At 51.2% G+C, this 18,823-nt stretch overlaps 2 protein-coding genes across 5 annotated transcripts; both read right to left on the bottom strand.

Annotated features, from left to right (window-relative positions):
- Positions 1–619: 619 nt before the first annotated feature.
- Positions 620–12,889, bottom strand: RGL3 (ral guanine nucleotide dissociation stimulator like 3). 4 transcript variants are annotated; one of them, XM_036742399.1, is made up of 19 exons: positions 12,593–12,889; positions 12,346–12,465; positions 11,904–12,130; positions 11,463–11,522; positions 10,983–11,236; positions 9,563–9,678; positions 7,128–7,343; positions 6,914–7,017; positions 6,354–6,438; positions 5,671–5,727; positions 5,395–5,481; positions 5,032–5,064; positions 4,748–4,869; positions 3,247–3,342; positions 3,075–3,143; positions 2,887–2,983; positions 2,355–2,522; positions 2,025–2,139; positions 620–1,474 (listed from the first exon to the last, which is right to left on the bottom strand). In XM_036742399.1, exons 1-19 carry the CDS (start codon positions 12,623–12,625, stop codon positions 1,371–1,373), a joined length of 2,163 nt encoding a protein of 720 aa, XP_036598294.1. In that variant the 5' UTR covers positions 12,626–12,889; the 3' UTR covers positions 620–1,370. The 4 variants fall into 4 exon arrangements, with proteins under 4 accessions (XP_036598294.1, XP_036598295.1, XP_036598296.1 ...); XM_036742400.1 differs by having other exon boundaries at positions 9,563–9,669; XM_036742402.1 differs by having other exon boundaries at positions 1,389–1,474; positions 2,044–2,139.
- A 1,110-nt stretch (positions 12,890–13,999) lies between these two features.
- Positions 14,000–18,566, bottom strand: ODAD3 (outer dynein arm docking complex subunit 3). The gene is made up of 13 exons (XM_036742404.1): positions 18,371–18,566; positions 17,787–17,908; positions 17,401–17,478; positions 16,963–17,133; positions 16,758–16,859; positions 16,413–16,538; positions 16,029–16,151; positions 15,787–15,942; positions 15,201–15,361; positions 14,938–15,094; positions 14,585–14,731; positions 14,284–14,368; positions 14,000–14,127 (listed from the first exon to the last, which is right to left on the bottom strand). Exons 1-13 carry the CDS (start codon positions 18,564–18,566, stop codon positions 14,000–14,002), a joined length of 1,752 nt encoding a protein of 583 aa, XP_036598299.1.
- Between the last annotated feature and the right edge of the window lie 257 nt (positions 18,567–18,823).

Genomic DNA, 18,823 nt, shown 5'->3' with positions numbered 1-18,823 from the left:
GCCTGGGAGATTCAGTCTCCAGGAAAAAAAAATGTAGGAAAGATATGGATCAAGTTGGTTCTGGCCTGTCAGGTTTGGGGTGGGGGAATGGTTCGGTGAGTTGGAATGGGTACTGACTATTGTATGAGACTTAGAACTTGTGTGAAGTCAGGGTAAGTCCCTAATCAAAGGCTCTAAGTAGCCCCCATTCAGAATGTTGCTTTCAGTTCTGGGTAGGCCATAGGAGTGTAGATTTTGAACTGGAAGACACTTGAGAAATTATCTACTCCAACTCCATTTCACAAATGGGAGAACAGGGGCCCAGGGAGGTTAAGTAATTTGCCCAAGGTAGGGAATAGAAGTGTCAGGATTTGAAAGCCAGAGGCACTGCTAGTCTATCATTTGGCTTTCTCAATTCTAAGGACGTTGACAAGGTCAAGGTCATCCTGGAAGGTGACCAGGGGGATGGGTCAAGGGATGGGGACAGGAGGCATGTGACAATCGACTGAAGGAACAGAGAAGTTTATCCTAGAGAAGCCAGAACTTAGGGGGCGCATTCATCTTGACTGAAGGGCTGGCACGTGGAAAGATTAAACTTGCTCTGTTTGGCCCTATCATGCAAAATTAGGAGTGACAAAAGTTGCAGAAAGGCAGATTTAAGCTTAGTGAAAAGAAAGAAGCCCCCAAATTATATCAAGAATAAAAAACTTTGGCTTTGAGAGGGGAGTTAACGGGAAGGGTTTCTCCTCACCAGAGGGCTCAGACAAGGCTGACCACTTTTTAGCACTATTGAAGACATTCTTGCTCAGGTGGGCACTGGGCTAGGTAGCCCCTGAAGTCCTTTGCAATGGTAACCCGTAAGCCAACTGTCTCTGGGAACAGAGCTCTGGGTTAGGTTGGGTGGCTGGCTGGGAGGGCAGGAGAAGGCAGCAGCCTCTAGCTTCTGGCCATGTCTCCCCTGGCTGACTTTCTAAACAAACCCAATCTTGTCTTTTTCTACAAGGGCCTGGGATTACAAGGTATCTGTGGCCCTGGTGGGGCCCTAGAGAGGGTGAAGGCAGAAAAAAAAGGGGCTCCTGGATGCTCACAGATATAACTCTGCCTTTCCCACCCAAAAGTCAGGTCTGGGTCTCAATTTCCATTGGACCCATGCCGACCAACCCTAGACACTTGCCATCTAGTGGCCGGACTAAGGGCCTGCACATAATGCCATCCCCTTCAGGGGACTACTTGTCCTAGTTTCCCAGAGAGGACACGGAGACAAAGGTGTGGGGGCACCAGGGTTCATGTTGGGATCAGTGCCTCGGCCCAGCCAGACGTCCCTCTGAGATGGCCTAGGCTCCCTCAGACAGGTCCAAGCCTGGGGTCCTCCCAGCCAGGAGAGTCAGTCATCAGGGTGGGGACTGAGCGCCCTCCTTCTTCCGCAGCACGAAATCCCCAGGGCTAGCTGGGCTCATGGCATAGAACACATTGGCGTTGTCTGGGATCAGGAGCTCTGCGGGTGGAAGGCCCACATGGTATCAAATTGCATCAAGTTGGTATACTCACCCTGTGTGCCTTTTCTTCCTCTGTGTATGTACTAGGTTTTGTTTTTTTTTCCCCTTATGTAGCAGGGAGGTGGGGTCAGAGGATCATAGAAATTTAGAGCTGAAGGGACCTTTGCCCTCTCATTTGACAGAGGAGGAAACTGAGGCAGGGTGGGGGGAAATAGCATTAAAGTGGCAGGACCAATCTTAGAATTCAGGTAGGTCTCAGATCTGGTACACCATGCCACCTCTACACAAAAAGCCTCAGTGATTGGCGACTTCCCCATGTTAACCCCAGCCAGTCGGAAGCAGCTTTCTGCCAGAGTTGTTTGCCCTTGAATTTTCTCAATCTTGAGGCTCCGGAGGACGGAAGGGCAGGACTACTGAGAAAGGGAAAGCTGCTTGGGGTTCTGCCAGAAGCCCTCTTGGAGAGCTGGAGTTCCTGCCCCTTTAGAGCTTCCAACCACCACCCCATGCCCTGGGTTCACCACAGTCCCCAGGGCTCTCACACCCACTCACCCCGGGCCCCAGGCAGGACCTGGAACAGCTGATAGTCACGGGGCTGTGGCTGCTCCAGGTGAAGCTTCTGAAGGGCTCGGAGAACCACACCTGGGACTTTATCCTGGCTAGTGAGCTGGAGTGGGGGTGGGGAAAGAATTCGTGAGAAACAGAAGTGGGGGAAGTGCTCGGGACACAGTGAGCAGAGGGAGAGAGGGGGTACTACAGGTCAGTGAGAGTGACAGGAGGCTGCAAATGGGGTGGGAATGTCCTAAGCTCAGAGACAACCTCCCACCCCTGCCTCAATTCTCCCTTTGCTGCCGTCATCCAGACCGTGTTCCCCCTCCTTACCAAAATGCTCCGATAAAGGTTCCCAGGGTCGTGGTCAATACTGACTCTGATGACACAGGCATCCGGGGTCTGCTGCCCTGGGTGGAAAGCTCGGGCACTGCTCCCAGGGGAGGTTGGGACCTGCTGGAGCTCAGGAGCTTCGGTTCCCAGAGGCAGCTCCAGAGTGCCCTGGGCAGGGGAAGAAGTTACAGTGATCACCAGGGTCCAGCATACCTCCTAGCTTCGGTACACATCACACACAGACACAGCAGCCCTCTCTCCCACCTGTCAAGTGGGGAGGAGGTCCTTTCCCATTCTTTCATCTGAGCCCCTTAACACCTCCCAGCCAAAGTGGTGCGATATTCCCCTATTTTACGTGTGAGAAATTTGAGAGCCAGGCAGGAGGAATGACTCACTTAAGATCATACAGTCAGTGGCAGGGCCAAGACTAGAACCCAGGTCTCCTAACTCTCAGTCCAACTACAGTTTCCCCTGTGCTCTGGCTGCCTCTTCACACAGACACACGGTATTTTATATAGTTGAGGTCATGTACCTTGTGGCCCAGACCAGTTGCCCCTGGGGATGGAGGAGGGCTGAAATTCAGAGGGTCCCCATCTCCAGGGCTGGGTGGGTAGGAACCTGAAGAGAGGCTACAGGAGACACAGAAACCAGAGATGGTATTATTCCCCTAACTCCAGACTCTAACCTTGCCCTCCAACACTTATCCTCTCCCAACCTTACCTGGGGCTGGGAGAGGGGGGGTCCCCAGGCTGGTGGCTGGGAGAGGAGCCCCTTTCCCGAGACAGCTTCCTAAAAGTTGGGAGAGGTGTCAGATTTAAGGTTCCCTCAGTCTCTTCTCCCCACCTCACCATAATTTCATCATTCTTCCACCCTAAGATTAAAATCGACTCACGCGCTAAGTCTCTTAGTAAGACTTATCCGTCGCCGGATCCTGGGGGAACTGGGACAGGAGGCAGCTGGGGGTTCGATAACCCGGGACATGCGGTAACTGGGGGAGATGGGAGTGAGGAAATGGAGACCAGAATCAAATCAGAGACTGAGTTGGAATCAGAAGAATGGAGATAGGGGCCAGAGGGATCGGGGCCAGGTGATGAGAATGCCTCAAAGGAATGAGGTTGAGAACATGAGTTAATTCATTTAACAAACATCCAATCAAAATGCCTGGTCTCTGCCCCAAATCTTCCATGTCTCCCTGCTGTCTACCAAGTCAATAATTGAAGGGTCATTCTATGCTCCAACCTAAGTAAGGAAATCTCTAACCCCAGCACCCCACATGCCCTGTACTCCCCTCCTTTACCTCTGCTTACCATGTTCATCCTTTACCTTTTTCCTGTTCAATTCCTGCCCATCTTTTAAAACTAAGCTCAAATGCCATGTCCTTCAGGAAGTCCTTCCTCAATCAGAAATGACCTTCTCCTTCACACCTCATATAGTATGGTGCTTGTATCTCTCTAACATAAACCATATTTGTTGTCTGCATTTGTGTCTTATCCCTATACCATACCGTGAGCTCTATGAGGGAAGGAAGCATGCCTTATCCAAGCTTACCCTGAGCCTAGTACAGAGCTTTGGACACAGGAGACATTTAATCAATGCCTGCTTAACTGAAGTGTGTTCAGGAAGAGAGGCGTGGTGGGGTAGTAGATAGAGAATCGACGCAGAAGCCCAGTCTCAGAAACACACTAGCCCTGTGATCCCGGACACTTTGTTTTACATCTCATTGCTTCCAAACAACTTATTCTTAAGATTTGTAAGTTACAGAGCAAATGCTGAACTGCATTGATAGATGGGTTTCCCTCACTGGAAGTTCCATGTACCAGAATAATCACATTGATAGAAGGGTTTCCCTCACTGGAAGTTCCCTATACCAGCGGAATCATAGATCTGGTCAACAAAAACAAAGACCATTTAGGAAGTGCCTACTTGTATGCTGGGTCCTGAGGGACAGAGAGAAGACAGAGCCCACCCTAAAGGAGCTTACAACTTAATAAGGAGAAATGAATGGGAGGTAAGTGCACAGGAGAGGAGCAGGCAGACAAAATGCTCTTTGAAATGTGAGAAAAATCCAAGAAGACTTCTTCAAGGAGGTAGCAACTGCTATTCTAACCACTGAGGAACTCAGAGGATTCCCACATCCACAGAAGGGGAGAAGAGAGATTGGTGCTGATCCAGACAACCACAACAAAGATAAGGACACAGGAAGGAACAAGGCAAGAATGGGGGACAGAGAAGCCTGGTTGGAGTAACAGATGGTAGGATGGTGCCAGGATCAAGCGGTTGAACTTAATTCCGAGGAGATTGATCGCCTAGGGGCTTAATTTGGGGGCACATCAGAGATGGGGTGTGCTCCCAGGGTAGAGGAGAAGCTGGAAGCAGGGGATCAGACATGTCACCTCTGTTCTTCACTGAGGGGACGCTGGGCACGGAAGGCAGCAAGAACAGGTGGCCGAGATGGCAGGTTATAGCTCATGCAGCGACGCTGAAGGTGCTGGATACGGGATAGGATCTCCCACTCCTTGGAAAAGGGAGATGGGGTTCTTTCTGCTGGACCTTCCCTCCCTCTATTGCCCACCTCCCAGGCATTCTCCCTCTTACCTATCCCGGGGTCATTACCTCTCTCCCCAATTTCCCTTCACCCAGCACACCCCCCTTTCCCTCCCTACCCAGGCCCCTTTACCTTCCTACGCTTTTCAAAGTTGATGAGATCTCCCTGGGGGTAGTGGAAAGGAAACAAGCCTGAGCCCAGAACTGAGCTCAGAGTCCCCAAGACAGGATCTAGAATGGACCTTAGAGATCTAGTCCCACCCCCTTAAATTTACAGAGGAACCACCTGAGGCCCAATGAGGGGAATGGAGTTGCCTAAAGACACATCCAAAACACAGTTTTGGATCCCAACCTGGGGCTCCTTACTCCAGATATGCAGGGCAGTGGGGCAGGGAGGGGATGTCTTAGTTCTTCTGGAAAGGTTTCAGGAACAAGGATGACAGTGAAAGGACAGGGGGGTGGGATTGGGGAGGGGGATCAGGAGCCAAGCTTTCACCTCCAGTAGGTCAGGCAGTGCTGTGTCCAGCATGACAAGGTCAGTGAGGAAGGTGCCCAGGTAGGGGATAGGACCAGGGGGCACTTTCTGGAATTGATCAGAAACTTGATCAATTCCTTTGGGTATTATTGTCCCAACCCTGGTCCCACCTGTTCTATCATGTCGCCCAATCCCTGTCCCCTCCCCCCAACCCCCACTCCTAGCGTCCCAGAACCAACTCCTTGTAGCCCTCTTCCCCAGACCTGCCCCCTTCTCAAGTTCAATATAGTCCCTTACCAAGGGAGAGACTCCTGGAGCTGTCTCCTCTTCAGGGGAGGTCAAGGGGGCTTCTTCCTGGGATAGAAATTGGAGTTAAGAACCCAAAGGATAGAACCTTAGTCCCTTTTTCCAACAGCCAGACTAGAGCCCCCCAAGAGGAAGAAAACCTGTGTTTTGTGGAATAAAGGTTTAACCACAAAGGCAAAAAATGTCAGGCACTGAAAGAAGGGAGTCCCCTTAGTGGAGAAACCAACAACAGAAACTTCAAGGGTCCTCTCTTTAAAAGGGTCAAATGAGTTAAGAGAGAGGAACATGAGGAATGAAGGTTTGCCCACTAAGGGGTGCTAAGGCTGAGCTTTGGTGCTGGACACTGTCTTCTGCCTGCCTTTGCATCCCCTCTGGGGGAAGTCCCAAACCCTCATCACTGCTTCTTGCTAGGTTGCTTCTATTCATAGGCAAGACTGCTAGTTAAGTTACTGCTAAGCATGTGTCTACCACCCCAAGCATCATATGCCCCCAAACTCAAGTCAACATACATTGCTTAAGCACCTACCGTGTGCCAGGCTGATAAAAGTTAAGCCTGGTACAAAGTGACAGCTCTCTAAGACCCTGCTACTTATTGCATGCTTGGTGTTTCCTTTCCCCATCCAGCTTGGGTACTCCCACTTCAACGACCCCCAGTGTCCAAGGCCCTTCTGTACCTGGGAGAGAATCTCTCGGCTGTTCAGGTGATTGTTCTCATCAGAGAAAATATTGGAGAGTTTCCGGTATATGGACAGTGGCTCCCTAGGGAAGAGAGAGATGGGGAGGAGGAAGAGAGCAAGGCCAGGAGTGAGAGAGCATCTCTTTAAGATCTCTGCTGATCAGCCTCTCTATCCACAGCATCTCAGAAGGGATGTTAAGAGTCGTCTTCGTCAGCTACCACCTGTATGGGAATCCCCTTTAACAACATCTGGGGGGTCCCTTTCTCCATTGCACTTTTGCAAGTCTGGGATCATTAGGAAACTTCCCAAATCCTAAATCAGCCTCTTGGCAACTTCTGGCCCAATATTCATAGTTCTATCCTCTGAGGCTATGAAGAACCACTCTGGTCCCTATCCTCTGTTAACAGTTCTCCAATATCTCTGCCCAACCCCATCTATCCCCATCCTTGTTACTCAGTCTATAGTCTTAGATCAAGGAAGAAGAGGTTGCACCCTCCCTTTGGCCTCTCCCTGGCTCACTCACAGTCACTCCTCCCCTCTCACTCCTGAATTCTCACCGGCTCACAGCTGCCCAGCTCCTCTTGAGTCTGTATATGGGGTTGGACTGCAGTGCTGAGAGGATAGCCCGGAGGGATGAGAAATTCCTCAACTCCCTACAGCGCTGGGTAAGAAAAGCTAGGCCATGTTAGATCCTGTTAGTCTGTGCTGAAGACCCCAGGTACCCCACCCATGGTCCCCCTAGAGGCTTTCCAGCCACCTATACCCCCACACCTGAGCAATGAAGATCCACTTCTCTAGGCGTTGGGCCCGATGAGGTGGAGACAGTCCTGGTCCCGCCAGCACTGAGCTCAGGACACAACTAGTTACTGTGTTGAACTGGGCCACGGTGGCTCGGACAGAGGGGGCAGTCCCATGGCCCCCTGCTTTATCCCGATGAGACCACACAGAGCCTAGGCACTCCCAAAGGCATACTTGAGAAAAAAGTTCCTGTACATTGGGATAGAGGTGGGGGCGAGATACAGCTGAACATAAGGACCTCCCCATATTGTTGGCCTCCATGCCTACCCCACCCCCAATTTCCAATCTCCCTTGGGGCTCTAAGTATACATAAGGTTCTGAGGTCCAAGCAGGGGATGAAGAAGGCAAACATCCTTGCCCAACACATCAGGTATAGGTTAGGGAGGAGAGGGCCAGGGAGGTGTCCCTACCCCATCCATTGGGATCAGGAGGTTGGGGACAGATGTTCCCTGCCCAGCAGGGTAAGGGAGAAGCGTCCCACAGGGTTGGGGGAAGGGACCAAGGGAGCAGGTCACAGAACCAGGAGATCTCAGAGTCAGAAAATACCTCAGGAGCCATCTAGTCCAACTCATACCTGAATGCTTCTATAATATACTGGTCAAGTAGTCATCTAGCTTTTGCTTGAAGGCCTCCAGCAAGAGGGAACTCACTACCTCCTGAGGCAGCCCCTTACACTTGGGGACTGCATCAGTTGCTAGGACAGAGAGTCAAATCTGCCTCTTTGTACATCCATCTATTGCTCCTAATATTGCCCTCTGCAATCAAGTAGAACATAGTTTGTCCCTCTGCCTTATGACAAATACTTCAATGATCATAGATTCAAATACTTTAAGGATCAGAGATTTCATACTAGAAGGGAACTTGTTGGGCAGAGTCCACTCTGTTATTTTCTAGATAAGGAAACTGGAGTCCCAGAGAGGTTGTGACTTACCCATGGTGGCAGAGGTGACCGAGCTGGAATTTGAATCCAGGACCTCAAATCTAGCACTCTTTCCACTATATGCCTGAAGAAGTGACCATATCCTTCCCTAAGTCTCCTATTCTTCAGGCTAAATCTCCCCAATTTCTTCAACTGATCTCACATGGAACAACCTTCAGATCCTTCACCATCTTGGTTCCCCTTTCTAACTTATCAGTGTCTCCTGCTTAAACAATGATTCCAAAGCAGCTAGGTGACACAGTGGATAGAGCACCGGCCCTGGAGACAGGAGGACCTGAGTTCAAATCCAGCCTCAGACACTTAGTAGCTGTGTGACCCTGGGCAAGTCACTTAACCCTGACTGCTTCCAAAAAACAAAAGAACAACAAAACAACCCAGTGATTCCTGGAACTGAACCCAGATGTGGGATGACCAGAATTCAAATCTTGCCTCTGCTTCTTACTCCTTAGGTGACTTCAGGCAAATCACTTCACCTATATCTTGTTCTTTCTTCTCATCTGTAAGATGAAGGCATTGGACCTCCAAGGTCCTCCTGTAATCCTATGATTTGTAACCCTAGTGGAAGCTTGGTGGTGTGGTAGATAGAGTACTGGGCCCAGAGTCAGGAAGACCTAAATTCAGATCCAGTCTTAGCCACTTACCAAAGCTGTGTGAGACTGGGCAAGTCACTTAACCTCTCTGCCTCAGCTTCCTCAGCTGCAAAATGGGGATAATAATGGTACCTGCTTCCCAAGGTTGTTAAGGGGATGAGATAATATCTGTAAAGTGCTTAGCAAACCTTACAGTGCTATATAAATGCCAGCCTAGAACTCTTAAAGGACAACTGAGTGTTCTATTTTAACACTCTTTACCCTGCTTGTTCTGGATTTAAACTTCCTACAAGCCATTTCTTTTCCTCTTAGTCAGAATGTCATTCCCTTTGCTATGAAAAACAGAAAAGAGTCGAGTAGTTTTGCCCTCTCTGAGGGAATACATTCTTCTCCCTCTTAAGTAGCAGTCCTATCCTGTCTTTTATCCTTTTCATTTTCCCCATTGTAGGAAAAAAAAACACACAACCCCTAAACTCACCCAAATATACTAATTTTCCTCACCAACCTCCACTCATTCTGAATTTTTATGCTCTAATACTATTCTTAAATGACTTTTAGATTCACTTTCTGTTACCTAGCCATGGTCCTGCTTTTTCTAAAACCCTTTTAAACATCTCAGTTGGCCAAATAATTCCCCGTACATCCATTCACACTGATCTCTATAAACATCCTCTTTTCTTTTTCATTTGGTAAATACTGGTTTCTCTTTGGATCTTCAGAATTCCATCCCTAAGAGTTTCTTACTACTATTAGACTGATTTTCTCTGTCAATTTTTAGTCTATGGGAGCCTTTTTTTTAACCTTTTGAAAATTGCTCTCCCCAAGTCTAAGATATATATCAGACCCTATCCTTATTCCAAGCAGCAGAATCCCCTCACCATGTCCATCAGGGTCAGCTGTTCAGCAACCTCATCCACACTGAAATCCAGCAGCTCTGGCCACTCCTTTCCATGCTCTTCTTCCTCCTCCAGGGGGTTTTCTGGGCCTGGAGACCCTGGGCAAGGGGAGTTAAGAATGAGGAGAGAATGGCCCTTCTTCCCTCTGGGAGAGGGGCAACAGGTGTCAGAAGTGGACAGCTGTGGTGTCAACGTTCTCCTAGAGCCATGAGAGGACCAGGGGGACTGGGGTGAGAACAGGGTAGGAGGAGGAAACCTTTCTTTAGCCATAACTAGCCACTGACATGGGTGTGAGCCTCAAACATGAGCCAGGTGGAGGCAAGAGAAAGGGGGACAGGGAAGAGGAAAGAATGGTTAGGGGTTAGAAAGGGAGGCTATGTCCCAAAATACAACCTAACCATGGGAAGAGGAAGCTTAGTGCTGTGGAGAAAGAGACCACTGGAAATGGAATCAGAGGAGCTCACATCCCAGCCCTGCTACATCCTAGCAGGGAGATGGGGCAGCTAGGTGAATAAAGCACCAGCCCTGGAATCAGGAACACCTGAGCTCAGATGCTGCCTCAGATGCTTCCTAGCTGTGTGACCCTGGGCAAGTCACTTAGCCCTGTTTGCCTCAGTTTCCTCATGTGTAAAATGAACTGGAGAAGGAAATGGCAAAACCACTCCAATATCTCTGCCAAGAAAACCCCAAATGGAGTCACAAAGAGTCAGACATGACAGAAATGACTCAACAACAACAACTCAACAAAAAGATGAGAGGCCTTGGACAAGTCATTTAATCTGGGGCTCCATTTTCTTCATCTGCCTGTACAGTGCTTTAAGCATAATATAGAAACGTAAATACATTTGTTGAATTGAATCAGATCTGTAAAATGAGGGCATTGAACTACATGATCCCGAAGGTCCCTTCTAGCTCTAGTCCTGGGATCTTATGATTTCAGCCAGCTTGGAAGCAGGAGTCTTTATCTGTCAAATAATATTAGTAACAGTAATATAATATTCCTGAAGTACTTTATGATTAGCAAAGCCTTTTCCTCACCACAACCCTGTGAGGTAAGGAGTAAAAGGTATTGTCCTCATTTCACAGATGAGAAAGCTGAGGCTCGTTAGAGGTAAGGTGACTTACCTGAGGTCACACAGCTAATATGTAACAGAGTTGGGACTGAAACCCCAGGTCATCTGCACTACAAGACCAACATCTTCTTTCCACTACTGACTGCCTCACTTCATCCAGAGGCACTCCTGAGAAAAGAAAGGTCTCCCCCTGCCCCATGCAGATATGAGGACGAAAGAGGGATAGATTCTGTTTTTTTTTAGTTAGCTGCCAATGCCCCCATTCCAATCTCCTAGGATGGCAACCCCACAAGCAAAGGGGCTGGTTGTGGTGGTAGGAGGGGAGGTACCATAATGAGAAGGCTCTGGCACTTCTGGGGCCTCCTTGGCCCCCTCTTTCTCCTCCTGGAGTTTCTTGGCCACCTCCAACTCTTCTTCCTCCTGGAAGTGCTTCAGCAGCCTCTCAGCTTCTTGGCTTTCTACCCCACCTGGGGCTGCCCAACTCAGAAAGGTACAAACCTGGACCAGGTTGGGGTGAGCAGGGGGATCTTTGAAGTCCTGGGGGTGATCCAGCAGCCAGGAGCCCAGCACAGATATCAATGCCCTGTAGCCAGAGTCTAGCCTCAGGCTATGATCTAGCCATGAACCCTTAAAATCAAACCACTAATTTTTTAGAACCAACCCCTGACTTCTCAAACCTAACTTCTAGTCCAGTCATTGACCTCTTGCCTTTCATATCCTAACCCCTAACCCCCGACCCAGCCATGGATCCTTCATCCTTGGAGACCCAACCAATGGCTCATGGCAGTGGTGGAAAAATAGGTACCAACCTGGACTCCTGCTCCTGGTTCAGATCCAAGTGACCTTGACCTTGTTCCTCCTGTCCTTCCCTGGAAAACAGCCCCAGGGAAGCATCAGTAAAAGGAGACTGGAAGGGGGAAATAGGATAGAAGGATGGTAGGAGGGAGGAAGGGAGAGAAGTTTCATTAACATGAGGATAAGGAAATATCTGGATGGGAGGCCAACCTGAAAGACTTAAACTGGGGGGAGGGGTGTGTGTGTGTGACAGGAACAGGTCCTTAGGGTGACTGAGTGATCATTGCAGTTGGGAAAAAGGGGAGTTAGTGAAGGGTGGCGGTGACCTGGGAAGGAGCATCTGTTATAGAACAAAAAGACAAGAATGGAAGCAAGGACGAGCGGCAGATTCCTAAAGGGGAGAGAAGAACCTGATGGACAAGCAGGGAATACAGAGAAAGAGGAACCTCACTAACCCTTGGGGTCTTGGGACCTGCCGCAGCGGCAGCAGGAGACCCAGTACATGGTCGGTGGGTACGAAGGCACGGTGTGTGGCCAGGAAGGCCGGCACAAAGGCCGGGTCCTGTTCATGATCCCCGTGCACCAGCTCCAGTACTAGACGCTCTAGGGGCGCTGCGCGCAGCGCCCGAACTTTGCAGGTGCGATAATGCACGAAATCTTCAGATCGCCCAGGATCTGGAGCCTTGAGGAGGTGAGCCTCAATCAGCCTCAGGTAGTGAGCACCCCAAAACCCCCTGGGCCCCCGCCCTGTCCCACCTAGTTCCTAGCCGCCAGCCCTGACTCTGCTTCTGACCCCTTCTCACTGGAGGCCTAGGCTGGATCCACTCTCCTGGACCCCCACACCTGCCCCTGTTCCTCCCCTGGCCCCCCCCCTGCTCCCCCAGCCCAATTCCTCACCTGGCCCCTCCCCCTCTCTCGGCTCCCTCCCTGGCCAGGCCGCTGACTGCGCTGCCTCCGCAGGGTGACATTGTACACGGCTCCGTCCACTTCCTCTTCACCCCACTCCTGGAGCGGTGCCTGCAGGGACCAGAGCCAGATTTGGGACCAGAGGTGGCTTGGTGAGGAAGCCCAGGGACAGGGGACTTAACTCCTTCCCTGATTTTCCGAGTCTTCTCACCCTGCCCCCTTCCCCTGTCCTGGTTACCAGGGCGAGCTCCTTTCCCGGAGGCCGCTCCATGGCTGGGACACCTGTAGCTGGCCTGGCCGCTCCTGGCTCGACTCTGGCTCCGGCGGCGGCGCAGGGACTGAGAGGAAGAGTGGACAGACCAGCCTGGAAGCGGAGCGCTCCGGCTCAGGCAGCTCCAGGGACTCTTGCTCCGTTGGAAGGCGGGATCCGGAGAGGGGTCTGCCCTGGGGGAACGATGGCGGAGAGGGCAGAGAAGGGAGGCGGGGATGGGAGGGAGCCTTGGGGTGAGGGCCCAGTTAACGCCGCTGGGATGGAGGTAGCTCAGGCACTTAAAACTGCGGGCGGGGGGCGGGGTTGGGTGCGCACCGCTGACCGCCAAGGTAGGTGGGTACTGGGCGGGCTATTTCCATAACAGCCAGGATGGGGACACTGGACAGGAGGCCGGTCAGGGGGCGGGGAGTCCCGGCCACTGCCCACCTAGCCCTGGACAAACCGGGAAGTACTTTCCAAACGTCCAGGAGCTCTTTTGTGGGGGGTGGGGGAGAAGGTGCCCTTCAAATACACATACCTGGGGAACACCCCCCCCAACTCCCACCAGGACCTGAAACCTAACCAGCCTTGATCTTCCTCTCTGCCTTGGCCAAAGGCAGTCTTGGCCCTTTTCTGTTTCTCTACATCCCTATTTATCTGTCTCTACTTATCTGTGTGACCCTGGTCAAAGTCACTTAACCTCTGAGCCCATTTCCTCATCTGTAAAATGGGGCTAACAAGGCTGTTGTGAGGAGCAAATGAGATAATATGAAAAACACTTTGTAAATCTTACAGTCCTATACAAATATCAGCACTTAGGACTCTGCCTCTCTTCATCCCTCCCTCTTCCCTTTAGGGCCAATGCCAGTGACCCTTCCTCCCAGCACCAGAGTCCCCGGGCAGGCAGACGCAGGAACACAGCTCAGGCTCCTTTGTAATTTTTATTGTCTGAAAAAAACGACCACTGGGAGGCAGGCAGTGGACCCTGAGTGTAATACAGGGCCTTGGAGACCTTCCCAGCCCCAGGAGGTTTATGATTGATGGTGGGAACCGTCAGGAGCTAGGTCCCACCTCCCCTCTAAGCTGGGCCAGCAAGGCCCTGGGCTGGCCTCCCAAGGGACAGGGACATTGCTACTCTCCCAGGCCTTAGGAGAGGAAAAGGCCCCAAACTGCTCTTGCCCAGCTATGTGGGCCAAGACTTACTCCTAGGTAGGAAGGGACCCAGATCCTCTAAGTAGATCTTGAAAAAGGGGAGAGAACCCAGTCCACCATTTGGGCCCTTGAGAAAGAACCTGGGGCTGGGCAAGGCCATGAGATGCTCTAACTGGCCCAGTTTGGGATCTGTGACTGCCCCACTAGAGGGGCGCTGGCAGCCAGGCCAAGAGGGTGTGGCATCTATGACCGCTTGCGAGATCGAGATCGGCCTCTCTTCTTGCTCTTGGACTCTATGAGTTTCTGAGACTGAAACTTCAAGGATGCTCTGGTCACTATCTCCCCGGTCTCATCCTCACTCACTTCCTCATCTGGGGGAGACATGAGCAGGATGAAGGAGCAGGGGTGGGGGATATGAGGACATCCCCTGCCCCCAGCACACAGATTTTCTTGTGCATTTCTCCTTGCCTGTTCCTGGCTCCTTGCCTGATCCAACCCTCTCCCTACCTACCCCTAGGCTGACTCACCAAAGAATATGTCCTGGGCGGTAGATGTGGGCAGCAAGATGCGGGTGTTGTGAGGAGGAAGCTTCCCCTCCAGGGTGGCATAGAACTGTGGGAGGAAAGGACAGAGTAAGAGGATGCTGGGGGAAAAAGAGGGAAGGAAAGAGGCATTTCTTAGGCGCCTCCTTTGGACCAAGCACTGTGCTAAGGACTTTGAATGGTAGGGAGGTCTGTCTAGGGATTCAAACCCCAAGGAACAGGGGGTATAATGGAAAGAGGGAAAATCTGGAACAGTTCCCCACTGAGACCCCTTCTGGGTTCCTACCTCCCGCTCAGCAAGCTGGTGCAGTAGATCTGGCACGTCTCGCCCCTCCATATCACTCTGAAGTTTGAGCAATTTCTCCTCGTTCTGAGCCATGACATCCAGCACATAATCTAAGGCATTCGGGTTTAGCTCCTTTTTGCTTTTCTCCTAGGGAATGTGGTTGGGGTGGGGAACCAAGGTCTCAGGAAGTTCATGAGTGATTCCTCAAAGAAAGGGAGTGACAGGGGGATTGGGGGTGTCTGTGGGAGACTCCAGGGGTTAGGGATAATAGGGTAACATGTTGAAGCCAGATAAATAGGGGCTTGAAGGGTTGGGGAGGGCAAATTTGGGGGTTGGGGGATTCATATGTATACCACTGGGATATGCTGCAATTTGTCGGCCAGGTGCTCAACCCCACCCTTGGCAAGCTGAAGTGCTAGAATAGTATTTTGCAGCTTCTCCTTAGCTTCTGCTACTTGTTTCTCCTGGATATCCAGATGCTTTCGAAGCTCAACCAAGACCTTCTGATCCCTGGGTTGGGCGGGGGGAGGGGGAGGACCACATGTGAGGGGCCTTGGGATCACACCCAATCCCCTCCCCCAGCCAGGCCCTGCCCCCTCCCCTCCCCCCACCAGACCTGATGGCCTTGGCCTCCCCGGAGTACTTCAGCTGAGTGAGCTCTTGCTGCAGACGCTGCTTGTCTTGTTTCAGCGTCACCAGCCTCGCTTCATTCTCTTGCTTCAAGGACTCCAGGTGTGCAAATGTCTCACTCTGGGCTATGAACCTGCTCACCACAGACTGCCCCCCACCCACATCCACTCACTCAGGGACACAGACACACCTAGGAGAACCCAGATTGCTTTCCTTCCCACCTGGTCAGAGACATGAAGTAAAAATGGAGTCAGTCTCTTAGAACATACTGGGTACCCGACCTACCTACCCAAGGGTCACAGGACTAGAGAGAGACAGAGACAGAGGAAGATCACAGTTGCATGAGCCTTCCAGTCTCTTCTACATCTTGTCTAGAGTTGAAAGTGCCTCTCAATGTATGGTTGCTTATTTCTTAATGTGTCTGGGGTAGGGCCCCCAGGGAACCTCTACAGCCTCGTCTTCTTCCCCTCCCCTCCCCCACCTGGAATACCCTCCCCTAGTTAGGTAGGATGAGTGAACTAAAGCAGCCAGAAAACCTGCCTAGCCTCCCCTTGCCCTGTCCGATGACTCACACTGGGGTCAGATATGCCGGTGGCAACCTTGAGCCTATCAAATGCGATCTCTGTCTGGTACGTGGTCCAGCGGTTCTTTAAGTGGCCTGTTTTTGTCCCCTGGGCATCTGTAAAGATTTCATCAGACCGAAGAGGTACATGATCTCGCTGCTGAGTCTGTGGATACAGTGGGCAGCATGGAAGGCAGTGTCCTCAGTTCTGCCACCTTCCTCCCCTGCCTCCTCTGAACTGAGCCCACATACCCTCCTCTCAATGCGTTCATTCTGAAGCTTCTTCTCTTCTGTTCGCTTCTTGGCCTCCATCAATACCCTGTCTCGCTCCTTCCGATCTTTGAATAAGTTCTCCTCCAGCTTCTGAAGTTCACTCTGGGTGGGGGGTAGAAGGTGGCAAGAACATCAGGAAGAAGATATAGGAAGCTCACTGGGGGCCAGGCTTCAGGGCTTCTGCCCCTGGAACAAAGGGGGAGCGGCTGCTGCTCACATACTCAAGGCCCCTGCTCCAGCACCAGCTTTGCAACTGAGATGCTGGATCTACAGGCTTGTTGGGTCTAAGTGCACCCAGCTGTGATGTGCTGTGGCTTGGCCAAGCTGAGGGCAGGTGAGGACCAGAGTGAGGCTACGGCATACCTTGGCAGCATCCCGAGCATGTGTGGCTTCCTGGGTCACATTCTGCAGTTCTGAGAACTCATGTCTTAGTCGTTTGACTTCGCCCTCCATTGCATCCAGTTTGTTCTCAAAGTTCAGGCTCTCCTCCTGAGAAAGGGGGGAAGGGAGGGCCAGGCTGGGGTGTAAGAACCCTGGAAGAAGGCCCACTAATCTTTTCAGATCCTCACCATAGAGCCAAGCCCCGTCCTAACTGCATCTACATCTAGAAAGCAATTTCCTCACAATAAGCCCCTACATATAGGACCCCCACCACACGCATCTAACCCATTTATATTCATTGTACCCCACCATTCCCAAATGCCACACCTGCATGTAAGCCTTCAGCTGTAGGTAGACTCGAGTGATGTGTTCTGCCTCATCGGCCTTCAGCCGTGCTTTTTCCAGCCGATTCTCCAGGTTGCGTATGGTCTAGGGGAGAGGAGGCAGTGATTGGCCATGAGTTCTTTGGTCCCATAACCCAGGCTTGTTCTTTCTCCAGCCCTGTTTGGCCTCAGTGGGTCCTAATGCCCACCTTTGCCATCTCACTGTTTCTGTCTCGAACTTCAATGACCTCCAGCTCTCGAAGTGAATACTGTAACTGGAGTTCTTCTATTCGGTGCCGCCTTTGTTCTGCCTCATATCGAAGGGCATTTAATTGTTTTATCTTCTCACTCAGCCGGTGATCCATAAGGGCCAGGGCTTCCTGGGGGCCAAGAGTACAAGATAGATATGTGTGTGCATATATGCTATAGATGGCTGATACAGATATACACATAACCACATCATACATATGTATATAACATGTATCATATATGTATGTATAATGTATATGTATAGAAAATGTGTGTGTACATACCCACATTCTGAGTCAGGGTCCAGGACTCAGAAAAGGATCTTATTATTAAAAGGGCCTCCTGGGAGTCTGGGGACTGAGTGTCCTGCCATGGCTGAGGCTACCTTTCCAACCTACCTCCCCATTCTTGTTTTTCAGATAAGGCTTTTCCTCTTTCCACTCTCTGATGACCCAACGCACCACTCTCTCATCACCCTGTGAAGTCAAGAAATCAAAACATTCCCTACCCCACCTCACCCCCAGGCTTGTTTCACCTACTGGAAAGGGCATCAATAGCAAAGTTCCCCACACAATCACTCCCTCTTTGGAAAAGAAAGGGAAGGAGCCTTGCTTTCCTGAAACAGCCGGCTCCCATGACCCAGGTGGCCTTGGTCTAGACCAGCCCAGGAGCATGGTTTGTGCGGCTTTCCCCTTAAAGGTCAGTGGAGCATGGGAGCCTCCTTCCCCTCCTACTTTCCCCCACCCTGTCCCGTCTTTTCTGTTCCCTCCACCCCAGCCCTCACACTGAACAAGTCTGTCAGCTTCTGGTATGATATCTTGTTCTCTTCTCGAAGATGTTTAATAGTTTCCTTGTTCTTTTTGATGGTCCACTGAGTGCTCTCATAGACAGACTTACGGTCGCCCTCTGGGGGCAAAGCAGAGTGTGAGCACCCCACCATATTGCCATCTCCCTTTTTCAGCTATCATTCCCATCCTTCAGCCCTTGTCCTACACACAAATACCCCATTTCCTACCCTCCTCCTGATTCTCTCCTTCCATCTCCCCCATCAGCCCACTATTTGTTAATCCTACTCTTCTCTGTTTTCCTAAGTTCTCCCTACCCACTGACCCTGGCTCGATTAGCACCCTGTCTTTGATATCCGTCTCAAATTATGGACTTCCCAAGTTCCCTTAGGTCTGACCTCAATATCCTGACCCCAATTCTATCCATCCCTTCTCACCACCCTTTCTTGGTTCTGATCGCGATCATTCCTTTATCTCTCCCTGAGCCCAACTTCTTTCCAACCACCCCCCTCCCCGCTCCAAGGCTTAGGTCACCTCAGCTGCCCTGTTGCTCTCTCCCTTATCCCCCCCCCCACATGCTTACCCAACAATTGGATTTTCTTGTGCAGATCAGAAATCTGCACTTGAACAGGAGGCTTCACTCCAGCATGACTGACAGCTGGACGACTCTGCATATATTTTGCCTGTGGCTTTGAGCCTGGCCTCACAGAGACAGAACGGAGTGAACGGAGAGAACGGGGCTGGGGGAAGGAAGGAGCTGGGGAATGCAGGGGAACCATGTTTAAGCTTTTGCAAGGGAGCCTCCTTAGCCTCTGGCTGAAGGGTAGGTAGGATAGAGCCTACCGTAGGGGGAGGAGGCAGAAATTAGCCTATGACAGGGGTACAGAAAAGAGAAGCTATCCGCCAGGGTTGTGGCCAAGCCTGTGGGATTTAGAAAATGGGGAGCGTATCCTGGGAAGTCAGAGAAAGAACTAAGGGGAGAGAAGGGAAAATAAGGATTGGAGGTCCGGGAAGAACAGAAGGGATCTGAGGGCTT

Source organism: Trichosurus vulpecula, chromosome 1 (genome assembly GCF_011100635.1).
Source record: "Trichosurus vulpecula isolate mTriVul1 chromosome 1, mTriVul1.pri, whole genome shotgun sequence".
NCBI classification, from domain to species: Eukaryota; Metazoa; Chordata; class Mammalia; order Diprotodontia; family Phalangeridae; genus Trichosurus; species Trichosurus vulpecula.
Note: the sequence above shows the minus strand (reverse complement) of the source record. Positions and strands in the feature narration are given on the sequence as shown.